Consider the following 15,587-nt stretch of genomic DNA (forward strand, 5'->3'; position numbering starts at 1 on the left):
TTTTTGTGCATTCTTCCCTAAAGTCTGTTTACATTGAGCCAGAAGGTGACAGCTTTTTTTTCTATGACAGTATAGTTTTTGCTTCTTTCCTAGTCAACACAGACACAGAAACTGCCGTTGTCAACGTCACATATACAACAAGAGAAGAAGCAAAAATGTAAGTGGATTTGGGCTTCTTTCCTTTTAAATTTTGGGAGGGTTGTCTTTAAATTCCCAAAAGATGCATATGTCTGATATAGCAGAGGAACCCCGGGGCATCTCTGCTCCCTTTGACAAGTCAGTGGAGCTCCAAGGGCATTTATACCGGGTTCTTGTATGGAGACTTTATCTTGAAAAAAGTTGAGCCTTGGCATCAAAACTGAGGTGGGTGCTGTGTCTTGACATAGTCAGGAATAGAGACATCAGCTCTGTGATACTGTGTTCCCCAGACTCTGCTTTGCCAACCACTGGGAGCTGCCTTTACCTGGAGCTTCCTCCATGCACCATGAGGAAGAAGCACAAACATTTCTGTCCGCACTTGGTGAAGAGATAATGAAACATCCGTTTTTCCTCTGTGTAATATTAAAAAGGGGATCCATCTCAATGACAGCAACAGCAGGGAGAATTGTCTAGGAGTGGTTAGTAGTCAAAGATCACCTGGTTTGGGTTTCTCTTTCCTAACCTCCATTCACTTCCTAGTCCCCATTCATGACTGCGTTGCTTCAGTGATGGTTAATTTTGAGGTTGGCGATTAATGGACATGGGATTGAGTTTTTAACAACAGAACAAAACAAAACCAAGTTCCTTTTTGTAGAAGGTCCTTAAAGTGAAATGCCTGTCGAGTCACTTTAACTTGAATTATGGTCAAATATGGTCATGGATGTGGCATAACCTTGGTTATACATCCCAGAATAATAAGTTTTATTTATTTTTCAAGGTTTCAACACACATGAAGACATATTTAACCCATCCTCATACCACTAGTCTTAAAAAAGTTAATTTTGCATTGAAAAAGGCAATAGATCATTTGCTATGGACTTTAGCCACACATTATATAAGCAGGATATATACCAGCAACTCACCATTGTAGCTTGTCTCCAGCTGCCATTTAGCTAGGACCTCCATAAACAATATGACTTTGTTGCTTTTCTTGAATTCAGAGGTACTGCTTTGTAATAAATTCACAAACCCTAAACATTAACCTAGTAGAATAAGGTTATTGTTTTCACATGCTGCAAAAAACTTGTGAAAAAATTTTTCTGCTTCCTGTATAATTTTAAAAATGCAATAGTGGGATATTGTATATTCCCTATCAAATAAATAAATAATTTAAAATAATTTTGTTTTCGAGGATTCAAGGAAAAAAAGGCTCTCTTAGTTGCCAAGGGATAGTAAGTGTTGAGACCTTTCCGGAAGCACACTGGGCGGTACTTAATACTTAGATTTCTGCATATACTCTCTGACCCAGAGATTCCATTAGGAATTTGTCCTGTGTGCAGTTGGAGTTGCAGAAATGTCCATGGCAACAATGTACATAATAATAAAAGATTGGATCTATATAGATAGATAGATATATCTAACAATAGGGAATGAGTTGCAAAAACTATGATAAATCAATAGAATGTTAAACGCCAGTAAAAACTAAATTGCAGGACATTTAATGACTTGGAAAACCTTTAGAGTATTAACTCTTTTTTAAAGATTAGAAAATAGGGGCACCTGGGTGGCTCAGTCAGTTAAGAGGCTGCCTTCAGCTCAGGTCATGGTCTCAGGGTCCTGGGATCGAGCCCCGCACCAGGCTCCCAGCTCAACAGGAGCCTGCTTCTCCCTCTGCCTGCTCTTCCTGCCGCTCCCCCTGCCTGTGCTCTCCATCTCTCTATCTCTGTCAAATAAATAAAATATTTAAAAAAAAAAGATTAGAAAGTAGTATATATACTATTAATCCATGTTTATAAATTATAATAATAGTTAAGAAAGATACAGGATGGACTAGGATTTTTTTTCTCATTTGTGCATATCTATTTCTGAATTTTCAATAATAAATATGTATTATGATCAAAATGAGAAAAAAAATGACTCCTAATTTTATACCAATATTTATAAAGAGTTTCTGATGAGGGGGATACAGGTTTGGGTGGTGAAAAAAGGCAGAATGCGTAGTTGTGTATCCTGTCTGACCAGGCCTGTACATTGTTATTGTTTGTTTAATTGTTAAGCATAAGCTCTGAGGGAACAGAGCTGGCATCTGCCTTGCTCATCGCTGTATCCTCGGGGAGGATTAACTAGTAAACCAGACTGAATGAACCTGTCCGCTGGCCTGGGGGTTCCCTTTGACACCACTCTCTGACGAAGCTCACCTGCTCCTGATGCATTTCAGAGCCATCGAGAAGCTAAGCGGGCATCAGTTTGAGAACTACTCCTTCAAGATTTCCTACATCCCGGATGAAGAGGTGAGCTCCCCTTCGCCCCCTCAGCGAGCCCAGCGTGGGGACCACTCTTCCCGGGAGCAAGGCCACGCCCCTGGGGGCTCTTCTCAGGCCAGACAGATTGATTTCCCGCTGCGGATCCTGGTCCCCACCCAGTTTGTTGGTGCCATCATCGGAAAGGAGGGCTTGACCATAAAGAACATCACTAAGCAGACCCAGTCCCGGTACGTGCCTCCGGGGCTTCCTTTGCTTCGTTCTGACAGGCCTCCTGAGTGCTGGTGGGGCCCAGTCATCCTCAGGTGGCTATTGCTTGCATCAGCATTGGCGGGGGAGGGGGGGGCGGCTGTGCTGTATGGGATGGTGGCTTCTTAAAACTACTAACAAACTAACAAAGCTGGGGACTTTAATGTGCTTTCATGCCAATAGCCTAAAGGTCATATCCTGAACTACTAAAGGTTCGGAAAGAAGGTACTGATCACTTCACAGCAGAGACTAGTCCTCGTAAGCTTATTAATGCTTGTGAATACATCAGTTTCTAAAACAGCAGAGGTATGGGGCTGAGTTTTGTGGCATCCCAGAAACCATTTAGTTCTTACCTCCTGTCTCGAGTTGGAGCCCTGAAGGGTAGTCATTCTTTGAGATCACTTAGGTGGTCTCGTAAATAGCTACGTGAAAGAAGTGAGTGGGTCTGCTATATTAAGCAAGAAATGAAGGACGTTAGCCTTATGTATAGTCTGTCTAGGGAGACTGAAGCAGGAGTTGGAGTTGAGGAGGTAGTAGGAGTTGTCGTGGATAAAATGACCTGTGGGATTGTTGATTTTTGAATGTTCTTAAGAACACAGCATGATGTAATAAAGAAAGCACAGGACGCAAAGACCCATGTTCAAGATTTACCATTTAATGGCTCTATGATTGTAGGAAAAACAGTTGACTTCTCTGAGCATCAACTGCTTGTTCCGTAAACCAGGATCATTGTTAGATTTAGGACAGCCAGGCAGATTGAAAGAAATAACTGCTATGAAAGCGCTTAAATTGCAAAACACCAAGTTGCTGACAAACAGGAGTTACTTACATGCCTAGTGCATTTTTTTCACGTCATCCATTGAGTGTCTTGTAACCTGAAAGAGAAAACACCATTTTCTTCAAAGTGTCGGAGTTACTGCCAAAGTATGGGCACTCATATGTATGAGTCCCAGAGTTCATTGTCATAGCAGTGAAATGATGACCCAGTAGAGAGAAGTACTGTCTGCTGTTCCATTTATTTTAAAATCAGCCCTTTTCTCCCCTCCAAGTTTACTTCACTGCAAAAGTGATTTTTAGTTATATGTCTTCTTGTTCCAAAATTTCTTAAAGTGGCTTTTAAAATGCAACAAGTTTAAATAGAAGTGAAGTTTAGTTCTCAAAAATATGTGCCCATTTTTTACAAAGAGACCAAAGACTTGGATCTGGGCTTTCTAACAGCCAGAGTAAAAAGGGATACAATCAATTATGTAATTTTCAAAGATAACAAAAACAAGTAGGGCCACAACTACCCTAAAAAGTCTGATAAAGTCATCAAGCTTTTGAGCCATTAGTTTTAAGAGCCTGGAAGGAGGCAGGCTGCCAGTGGCAAGGAAACCAAAAACTTAGAGAGGCAGAGAGAGGGCATGCCTCTGTTTTTAATCCACACTCAAATATATAAAGCTTGCTTGAATTTGGTGTTTGGATTTGGATTAACATATGGCTTTTAAAAGCTACAATCAGTTCAGGGACTGGTACCATGCCAGTGTGCAGTGTTACCCCCATTCACTTGACCCTTTGCTTCTGTGATCGTTTGAAAGACTACACAAAATACTTCACTTACCAAACTGGCTTCATTACCAAGTTGGCTTGGTGCCTTTGTCCCACAGCACTCCTGCAAGAAATATTCCCTTCTAAATGGAACTGCAAATAATCCAAGTTTGGCACAAGACGTCCTGCCCTGCTTGCCACCTTCTTGAGGAATGGCATTGGTTGCACACGTGCTAATGACACTTCATTGTCTGTGTCCCTGCTGGCCCTTGAGATGCTTTCTCAGGACTGGGATCCTGTCCCAGATGATGTTGTGTTATGGCTCCTGATCCTTTCCCTACAGGGTAGACATCCATAGAAAGGAGAACTCTGGGGCTGCAGAGAAGCCCGTCACCATCCATGCGACCCCAGAAGGGACCTCTGAAGCATGCCGCATGATTCTTGAAATCATGCAGAAAGAAGCTGATGAGACCAAACTGTAAGTTTGCATACAATGCCCAGATCGCTTAACAGAGAAGAAGAGTAAGTTCTCATTCACGTCACACAAGAAATTTTTTTAAAAAACCTGTAATTCTGTTACTCAGTAAAGGGAGCAGGGGACAGGATTATTTTTTAAGAAATTTGTTCCCAAGGAGAATATAGTAGGAAATAGATCTTTTATGTTTTAATATGGCTGTTTCTCCACTTAGATGTTTCTTTTGGTGATCTGAATGTTTCCATCACTCATTACTAATAATTACTGGTAGAAACATAGATATATGCTTCTAATGCCATGCAGTGATGAAGGTATTGTGTATCTGCACTGTTCAGTATGATGGCCATTGGCGACATGCTGCTATTGAGCACTTGAGAGGTGGCCAGTGCAATGGAGGAGCTAAATTATTTTAATTCATTCAAACTTAAATAGTCACACTTAAGGCTAATGACTATCATACCAGACAGTGCAGGTGTGTTTGGAATGTACATTGTCATCGAAACCATCATTTACTGTTCTGGAAAAGGTTTCTCTACCACGTTGCATTCTTAAATTTTCCTTAAGTAGTAGAAACTGGTATCAAGTGGCTACTTTACTCTTTTTTTTTTAAGATTTCATTTATTTATTTGAGAGAGAGAGAAGGAGAGATAGCACGAGAGGGAAGAGGGTCAGAGGGAGAAGCAGACTCCCCGCCGAGCAGGGAGCCCGATGCGGGACTCGATCCCGGGACTCCAGGACCATGTCCTGAGCCGAAGGCAGTTGCTTAACCAACTGAGCCACCCAGGCGCCCTACTTTACTCTTTTTTTACAAAATACTTCTTGGGATTCCTGAGTGTTGTACCAGTTCGAATGGCAGGTACAGTTCTTACTAAACCCATTGACTTTGTATTATAAATGAATTAATAGTAATGGAATAGACAATGAAGAAGTTCCCTGTCAGTTTGGCAAAAAAATCCACTTATGGGTAGTGGCAGCAGTTTTATAGAAAAGCAGTGAAGGATAAATCAAATATAAAGTTAACTTAACAAATAATGTCAAATAAGAGTATGAAGATGAGAAGATGAAAATAAAAATAAAAAATCAAACCAAGAAGATGAAAGTAGTCCTTAAAATCTATTCTCAGATTTCATAAGGGACTCTAACTTATGAATTTATTACTTATGAATTATTTACTCTGTTTGAGGCCTTTGAAACACCCCAAATGCCATGGCTTCGTTTGAATAAGCCCCTCCTTCATCCAAGTTATTGAGAACTTTATAAATAACACCCTTCCTGGTCCTTCAACCTCAGGACAAGCAGCTTCAAATATTCTAAATAATCAAAAAGACTGATGTAGAAATTAAATTTTTGAGTTTTCATGTAGAGCCAACATAGTGTTTGAATATCTTTGAAATCAATTTTTTTGAGTGCCACACCACTGCTAAGCACTGTGCTGGGAAATGAGGCTACAGCCATAAACAGGACCCAGTTCCTGCTTTTATGGAGTTTATGATCCAGTGGGAGAGACATTCACTAAACAAATACACCAGTAGGTCATTAAGCACAGCCATGAGACATGTGAGAGCCGAAAATAACTGCATGTAAGTGGAGGGCCCTCATCAGTGTTTTAGGAGAACGGGAAGAGATTTGCCGGGTTCAAAGAAGACCTCCCTGGGTAAGTGACATTTAAGCTGAGTCCTGAGGGGTATGTAGAAGAGGGATCCTAAATTTTCTTTTTATTCATTTATCATTTACTGAGCACCTACTCTGTGCCAGGCATTGTTCTTTGTGCCAGTAAACAAAGCCAACAAAAACCCCACCCTCTGAAAGTTCCATTCTGGTGGAGTTGGTTTGAATGCTGGTGTATAGTAGCAATGCAATTGGTCCTAACTACCAGAAAACATAACAAGTGGCTTAAACAGTAAGAAACTATTATTCTGTCACGTAACGAGAAGTCCTGAGGTGGACGACTCAAGGTCAATTGAATCACAGACTCAGAGACTCACAACCTTTCTTTCTGCTTTATCTTCCTCAGGATGTCAGATACTCCCCTGGTGATGACAGGGTGGCTGTAGTGATTTCAGACCTTGTGTCCCCACAGAAAAATATTCAAAAGTTGAAAGAGAGGGCATCCTTGCTCCTTCTTTTTTGAACATTTTTTTCTGGTGAAAAACACATAACAAAATTTATCATCTTAACCATTTTTTATTGAGGTATAATTGACATATAATACTATATTTGTTTCAGGTATACAACATAATTATTGGCTATTTGTATATGTTGTGAAATGATCACCACAATAAGTCTAGTTAACATCGGTCACCATACACAGTTACAGTTTTTTTCTTGTGACAAGAACTTTTAAGATTTGCTCTCTTAGGAACTTTCATATATTCAGTATAGTATTATCAGCTACAGTCACTGTGCTGTACATTGTATCTCATGACTTTATTTTATATGGAAGTTTGGAACTTCCGACTCCCTTCACCCATTTTGCCCATACCTCACTGCCCCCCTACCCCTGCCTCTGGCAACCACTAATCTTGCCTCTGTATCCATGACCTTGTTTTGTTTTAGATTCCACATGCAAATGAGATTATGCAGTATTTGCCTTTCTCTGATTTATTTCACTTAAGCATTTTTAAGTGTACAGTTCAGTAATGTTTATATATATTCACATTATTGTGAAACAGATCTCCAGAACTTTTCATCTTGCAAAACTGAAACTCTATACCCATTGGACAACTCCCCTTTTCCCTCTCCGTCTAGCTTTTGGTAACTACCATTTTACTTTCTGTCTCTATAATTTGCTTTAGAGACTGCTTGTAAGTGCAGTCATGCAGTATTTTGTCTTTTTGTGACTGGCTTATTTCACTTAGCATAATGTCTTCAAGATTCATCCAAGTTGTAGCATGTAGTAAGACTTCCTTTTTAAAGCTGAATAATAGGGGCGCCTGGGTGGCTCAGTCGTTAAGCATCTGCCTTCAGCTCAGGTCATGATCCCAGGGTCCTGGGATCAAGCCCTGCATCGGGCTTCCTGCTCTGCAGGGAGCCTGCTTCTCCCTCTCCCACTCCTCCTGCTTGTGTTCCCTCTCCCACTGTGTCTCTCTCTGTCAAAAAATAAATAAAAAATCTTAAAAAAAAACTTTAAAAAAATAAATAAAGCTGAATAATATTCCTTTGTATGCATATATCTCATTTTGTTTATTCATCCATTGACGGGCATTTGGGTTGCTTTCACCTTCTAGCCAGAATAGTGCCGTTATGAACATGGGTGTGCAAGTAGCTATTCAAGATCCTGCTTTCAGTTCTTTTGGATATATACCCAGAAGTGACATTGCTGGATCATATGATATTTCTATTTTCAATTTTTTGAGGAACCTCCATACTGTTTTCCATAGCAATGACATTTTACAATATCACCAACAGTGCACAAGGGATCCAGTTTCTCCACGTCCTCACCAGTCCTTGTTATTTTCTGTTATTTGGGTAGTAGCCAAACTAATGTGTTCGAAGTAATATTTTGTGTTCACCATATCTCATAGTGGTTTTCATTTGCATTTCTCTGATGATTGGTGATATTGAGCATCTTTTCATATACTTATTGGCCATCTGTATATCATCTTTCAAGAATGTCTATTCAAGTCTTGGCCATCTTTAAAATGGGTTATCTGATTTTTTTTGTTGTTGAGTTGTAGGAGTTCTTTATATATTCTGGATATTAATCCTTTATCAGATACATGATTTGCAGATATTTACTTCTTTTCCCTATGTTGGCTTTCCACTCTGTTGACTGTGTCCTTTGGTCCACAAAAGCTTTTAAATTTGATGTTAAATTTGTCTGTTTTGGTGTCTATTTTGGTGTTATTTGGAACTTGTCTATTTGGTGTTTGTTGCCTTTGCTTTGGTGTCTCATTGCTAAATCTAATGCCATGAAGCTTTCCCTGTTTTCTTCTAGGAATATTACAGTTTTTAAGTTTTACATTTAGGTCTTTATTCCATTTTGAGTTAATTTTTGTATGGGACTAAGATTAGAGTCTAGCTTCATTCTTTTGCATATGGATATCCAGTTTTCCCAGCACCATTTGTTGAAGATGTTGTTCCCCATTGTGTTATCTTGGCACCCTTCTCAAAGATAATTTGATCATATATGCAAGGGTTTATGTCTGGGCTCTCTGTTCTGGACCATTGGTTTATTTGTCTGTCTTGATACCACTACCATAGTGTCTTTTTCTTTTTTTTTTTAAGATTTTATGTATTTACTTGAGAGAGATAGTGACAGAGATAGAGAGAACATGAGCTGGGAGGAGAGGGAGAAGCAGGCTCCCCGCTGAGCAGGGAGCCCAACGTGGGACTCGACCCCAGGATCATGACCTGAGCTGAAGGCAGAAGCCCAACCAACTGAGCCATCCAAGCGCCCTGCCATTACCATAGTGTCTTAATTACTGTAGTCTTGTAACATGTTTTGAAATCAGGAAGTGTGAGTTCTCTAGCATTGTTCTTCTTTTCAAAATTGTTTTGACTGTTCAGGGTCCCTTGAGATGCCAAATGAATTCTTTTATTTCTGCAAAAAAATGCCATTGGGATTTTGTTAGGGATTGCATTGAATCTGTAGAGGAAAATTTCAGTCTTTCACCATTGAATATGATGTTCACTGTGTGCTTTTTACAAATGGCCTTTATTTCGTTAAGATAGTTTCCTTCTATTCCTAGATTGTTGAGTGTTTTTATCATGAAAGGGTGTTAAATTTTTGTCAAATGCTTTTTCTGCATTAATTGAGATAATCATGTGGTTTTTGACCTACATGTATGGACCTACATTAATGTATATTACATTGATTTTTTTTTTATTTTGAACCACCCTTACATTCCAGTTGTATATCCTACTTGGTCATAATGTATCATCCTTTTAATGTATAATGCTTTTGAATTCATTTTTCTTGTATTTTGTTGAGGACTTTTGTATCAATATTTATCAGGGATATTGGTCTGTAGTTTTCTTTTCTTGAAGTGTCTTTGTCTAGCTTTGGTATTAGAGTAAAGCTGGCCTCATAGAATGAGCTTGGAAGTGTTCCTTCTTCTTCAATTTTTGGAAGAGTTAGAGAGGGATTGGTGTTAATTCTTCTTTAAATGTTTGGTAGAAAAAATAATGTTTGGTAGAATTCTCCAGGGAAGCCATCTGGTCCTGGGCTTTTCTTTGTTGGGAGGTTTTTAATTACTGATTCAATCTCCTTACTCATTATTTTCTGTTCAAGGTTTAGTCTTAGTTGGTTGTGTGTTTCTGGGAATTTATCTGTTTCTTCTAGGTTATCACTTTGTTGATGTACAACTGTTCATAGTATTCCCTTGTAATCATTTTTATTTCTATGACATCAGTTGCAATGTCCCCTCTTTCATTTCTGATTTTAGATATTTGAGTGTTCTTTCTTTTCTTAGTTAATCTAGATAATGTTTATCAATTTTGTGGATCTTTTCAAAAACCAATTCTAGGTTTTTTCTTTTGTTTTTCTGTTATCTCTTTTGCTTATCTTTGCTCTTATCTTTACCATTTCTTTCCTTATACCAGCTTTGGGTTTAGTTTATTCTTTTGCTAATTCCTTGACATTTAAATTTGTCGATTTGAGATCTTTTTTTTTTTTAAATCCATTCAGCCATTCCATGTCTTTTAGATTGGGAAGTTTAATTCTTTTACATTTAAAGTAATTACTAATAGGGAAGGACTTACTCTTGCCATTTCATTGTTCTCTGCATTTGTAGCTTTATTGTCCCTCCTTGTCTGTCTTAACTGCATTCTTCTGTGGTTTTTTTTTTTTTTTTACTTTGTTCTTTGCCTTTTGGGTTTTTTTAGTGATATGCTTTGAGTCCCTTCTCATTTCCTTTTCTGTATATTCTATAGATATTTTCTTTGTGGTTACCATTGCAATTATATAAAACATCTTAAAGTTACAGCATTCTATTTTAAACTGATAGCAACTTAAGTTCAATCATATTCAAAAACTTTGCTCTTTTACAACTCTACCCCCCACTTTGTTACTGATGTCACAAATTGCTGTTTATATATTTTATACCCATTAACAGATTTATCTTTTTTAAAGTGTTTTTGTCATTTAAATTCTGTGCATCAAAATTAATATAAATACAGGTTATTATATTTGTGTATTCACTTTTACTAGAGAACCTTATATTCATATGGCTTTGTGTTGCTGCTCACTGTCCTTTCATTTCCATTAAAGGACTCCTTTTAGCATTTCTTTTTTTTTTTAGTATTTATTTATTTGAGAGAACGAGAATGAGAGAGAGAGAGAGCACATGAGGGGGGGAGGGTCAGAGGGAGAAGCAGACTCCCTGCTGAGCAGGGAGCCCGATGCAGGACTTGATCCCGGGACTCCAGAATCATGACCTGAGCCGAAGGCAGTCGCTTAACCAACTGAGCCACCCAGGCGCCCATCCTTTTAGCATTTCTTGTAGAGCAAGTATAATGATAAGGAACTCGCTTAGCTTTTATCTAGGAAAGTCTTAATTTCTCCTTCATTTTCACAGGAAAGTTTTGCTGGATACAGTATTCTTGGCTGATGTGTTTTTCTTTCAGCATTTTGGACATATCATCCCACTCCCTTTAGGCCTGCAAAGTTTCTGCTCAGAAATCTTATGGAAACTCCCTTGTATTGAATAATCATTTTTCTCTTGCTGCTTTCAAGATTCTTTCTTTGTCTTTGACTTTGGAAAATTGGCCTTATAATGTGTCTCAGTGTGGTTCTCTTTGGTTTTGTCCCAGTTGGAGTTCTTTGAGCTTCTTGAATCTACATGTCCATTTCTTTCCTAAGATTTGGAAAGTTTTCTGCTATTATTTCTTCAGATGAGCTCTCTGCCCTCTCTCTTTCTTCCTTCTGGGATTCACCTATTAGTCCATTTGATCTTGGCCCCTAATTTCCTTAGCCTTTCTCTGTGCTCTGTGGGGACCTTTTTTCATTCTTTTTTTCTTTCTTCTACTTTGACTTGATGATTTCAAATGACCAGTCTTCAAGTTTGCTCATTCTTTCTTCTGCCTGTCAAGTCTGCTGTTGAACCTCTTTAATGATTTTGGGGGGGGGGGTCGGTTATTATATTTTTTAGTTCCATTATTTGTTCTTTATAGTTTCTCTCTTTGTTGATATTTCCATTTTGTTCATGCATAGTTTTCCTGATGTTGTTTAGTTGTCTGTGTTCTCTTTTAGTTCATCGAGTGTCTTTATGACAATTATTGTAAATTCTTTGTCAGGTAGCTCATAGAGCTGCATTTCTTTAGGGTTGGCTTCTGGAGTTATATTTTTATCCTTTGATTAGGCCATATTCCCCTGTTTCTTTGTATGTCTTTTAATGTTTTGGTAGGATTGGGGCATTTGAAAAACAACCATCTCTTAGTCTTTGTGTACTAGCTTCAATGAGGGGAAGACCTTCCTTTACTTATCAGCTCTACTGGAGGTATTAGGGCCTCTCAAGCCTTTTCTGATCTCTTTCTCCCCCTGCCTTCTGACTGTAGAGCTGCAGCTCTAACATACTGCTCACCTCTTTTTTCAGCGGCTTTCAAAACTGGCACCAGTCTCCTCAATGCTCCAAGTGAGGCAAGACAGAAACCAGTCCCTTGGGTGGCTCCCAGATAAGCCAGGATGTTGGATGTATGGTCCAGTCTTTTGTTTGCATCCCATGGGAAAATCCCTGGTGTGGGAGATTTCCTCCCATTTGTTCCTCACTATGCAGCATAAGGGAAGGAGCATGTGTAGCCACACTGAACACTGCAAATTTTCCCACCCCTTTTACTGGAGTCTTTTCTTGGCTTTACAATGGCCAGGGTCCTGTAGCTTCTCAGCTGAGCTCTGGACTTCTCACAGAGGCATTCCAGTCTCTCTATTGTTGTTAACTTGGTGTCTCTGTGGGGTGGGGAGGGTCTGTAGCATCCTAGTCTGCCATCTGGCTGATATTCTCCCTTGTCTTTTTTAAGAACAAGAAAAACCTTCCTAAAGTCATGCAACAGACTTCTCCTCATACCTCATCGGCCAGATTTGCCTCATGGACCCACTTCCAGTCCATCTTAACAAGGGAATATAATTACCGTGGTTTGGTTTATGTTAATCAGAATTCTGATTGCACTGGGGTTGGTGAGGGAACCAGCCTCACCTAAAGCCAATCACCACTTGGTACCTGAACAAAATGACTTCTGTTTGTAAAGGGAAAAAAGTGGTTTAATAGCTCTTAGGAGGCAACCAGTGTGTCCACCTTAAGTGTTAAATTGTTGTTTGTCTTTTTTAGAGCTGAAGAGATTCCTCTGAAAATCTTGGCCCACAATGGCTTAGTTGGAAGACTGATTGGAAAAGAAGGCAGAAATTTGAAGAAAATTGAACATGAGACGGGGACCAAGATAACAATCTCATCGTAAGCCACCCATTCAGTTTAATTGTGCCCAAACTGGAGAACTTGAGCATTTTGATATGCCCAACTCCTTCATCTGCCTTTCCTTAAAATAGGAGTATAATCATAAGTGATGTAATTCTCTCCAACACCATCAAAACAGATGCATAAATAGTTACCAGTCAGACATTTTCTGCTACGGATATGAGCTAAGTCACCTCTAAGATTTGAGATAAGATGGCAAGTATTTGATACCACAGTGTGTGGTGAGGGAATCCTCCACCAAGACTTGTTTGTGATCCTTCTGGGATTTTATTTTTCCTTTTGAAAAAGGAAATCTCTCTTTTTTCTCGGTGGCCAGCTTGCAGGACTTGAGCATATACAACCCTGAAAGAACCATCACTGTGAAGGGCACAGTCGAGGCCTGTGCCAATGCAGAGGTAGAGATTATGAAGAAGCTCCGTGAGGCCTTTGAAAATGATATGCTGGCTGTTAATGTAAGTGCCGAATGCTTTCTTCTCTACTGGTTTTCACATGTGTTTTCAGGCAGGACACAAGCCTCTCTAAGAATAGTTGTCATTCAGCTAGTGAGGAAGTGCCTTAGAATAGATATGCAGAGTTATTACTGCCTTCTTGGGGCAAGAACATTGAAACAAGCAGGAAACCAACTCCTCGTGGATCGTGATAAATGCACTGGACAAAATAGTGTGAAACGATTAAAATCATAACTTTGAAGATTATAAAATGAAGAATTGCTTATGATACAACGTTAATTAAGAAAAGAGCACATAGAAGTGTATTTAACTCAGGTTAGGTTATGTAAAATAATCTGGAGCAAAATGACTGGAAGGCTGCTTACAAAAATAACAGCTGGTACACTAGGAAAGTGGGATTTTTTCCTACTTTACAAACTTTCTATATTGTCCTGTTACTTTTTAAATTTAAAAATACATACTTTAAAATTAAACTCTGCTTTTCATCCCTTGCTTACTGATCTGCACGTCTGGATCACCCAATAAATGTTGTCCAGCACCTTGGCTCTCACTGATGCTTCGAGCAGACGTCCAGGTTTGGGCATGTCCTTCCTGTTATTGCTAACTAATTCTCACTTTATAATGGGGAGACACCAGTCTGACATTCAGAAATCTTAAAAATAATTGTCTATCAACAAAGCCCCAAGCTCCACTCAGAGGAGTAATTTTTTTCATTTTTTTATTACAATGATTTTCTAACATAAACAAAAGAGGAAGTGATACTACAATAAGTCCTCATATGCCTATAATCCGACTTGAATGGTTATCAGCTCATGGCCTGTTTTGTTTCATCTGGACCTTTGTCTGCTTTCCCACACTCCTTGAATGACTTTGAAGCAAATCCCAGACCTGGTAATATTTCACAGAGGAGTAAATGTTGAGCTCTGTAGGCTAAACCCAGTGCTGTCAGTGCGGCTCTTTCTAAGGACCCTCCTCCCCAGGTCAGAACACTATCCCCACCTCGTCCCAGCCCCACCCTCTACCCCGTAGCAGCCCACATCACGTGATAACTATGGAACATGATGAGGAGAAGATTGCGTTGTCACCTCCCTGTTTGTGTGTATTTGTGGAAATATCCTCAGATGATCTCATTTTCTTCTTTTGGGCTCTTGACATCGTATAATAAACATCTCTTCTGTGAATACCCAGAAAAGTTACAGAAGAGTCTGGGTGTACCAGAGTACCTCAACTTGAGCATACCAGTTAGACTCATCCATGTCTGCACCAACGTCATGTTTTGATAGGTGAATAACAAAATTACTGGATCTTAGGTATCAGATGAGGTCAGGGTTAAAGATCCCAGCTCTCCTACTCCAAACATCCTAAGAGAAGGCAAGATAACGGGTGGCCGTAGTCACAGATAAGAAAACAGAAAATGTTAGCTGCTTAGTGTTCAGGAAGACAAAGGTAGGAGCAGGGAGGACACAGGCCAGGTGACGACATCCCTCTGCCTCTGAAGGGCTGGGCAGTTCAAACTCACCACAGCCTAGGTGAGCATCCCCATGTATAAATGGGAAATTAGCAAGCAGGTGAGAAGATCACAACACTGGCAACCAAATGGTGAAAAATTCAAAGTTGTGAACCATCCTGAACCTGGAGAATGGAGTTTACATGTGTGGTATCCCAGTGAAAGGTCTTATCTTTCTCTGGATAGAGTTGGAAAAACTATTAACCCAATATGTTTTAAACATATTCATTCCACAAGTATTTATTGAGTACTTACTATGTACCAGGCACTGAGCGCACAACACTGAGTAATACAGTCTCCGTCCACAAGGAAATTATGGTCTAAAAGGGAAGAGGCAACTAATCAGGCGATGCAAATACCCTGTGATGATACTTGAAATATTATTTGAAGGAAACACAGGAATGTTGGTGGGGGCACATAGAAAGGGCACTGGCGCAGAGACCTTCGGGGTGAGAGAAGGTTTCCTGGCTGAGGGGACATCTAAGTTCAGGTGAAACCCACATGAAGAGCAGGTCTTAGCCAGGTGAGGAGGAAGAGAAGCACATTCCTTACATGATGGATAATGTGTGCAGG

At 39.5% G+C, this 15,587-nt stretch overlaps 1 protein-coding gene across 6 annotated transcripts in view; it reads left to right on the forward strand.

Moving 5' to 3' along the window:
* Positions 1-15,587, forward strand: part of IGF2BP2 (insulin like growth factor 2 mRNA binding protein 2) — a 154,658-nt gene that overhangs the window by 117,044 nt on the left and 22,027 nt on the right. For 3 of the 6 annotated variants that reach the window (XM_088025135.1, XM_028101093.2, XM_028101097.2), the window contains exons 5-9: positions 94-157; positions 2,357-2,629; positions 4,519-4,653; positions 12,915-13,037; positions 13,375-13,510. In XM_088025135.1, coding sequence (XP_087881261.1) covers positions 94-157; positions 2,357-2,629; positions 4,519-4,653; positions 12,915-13,037; positions 13,375-13,510 — 731 coding nt within the window. Of the gene's footprint in view, positions 1-75; positions 158-2,356; positions 2,630-4,518; positions 4,654-12,914; positions 13,038-13,374; positions 13,511-15,587 lie in introns of all 6 variants that reach the window. The other 3 variants (XM_028101092.2, XM_028101095.2, XM_028101096.2) reach the window with 2 other exon arrangements.

The sequence above is a fragment of the Eumetopias jubatus genome, unplaced genomic scaffold (assembly GCF_037043125.1).
Source record: "Eumetopias jubatus isolate StellerSeaLion01/CBP00866 unplaced genomic scaffold, mEumJub1_p1.0 scaffold_1, whole genome shotgun sequence".
Lineage (NCBI taxonomy): Eukaryota > Metazoa > Chordata > Mammalia > Carnivora > Otariidae > Eumetopias > Eumetopias jubatus.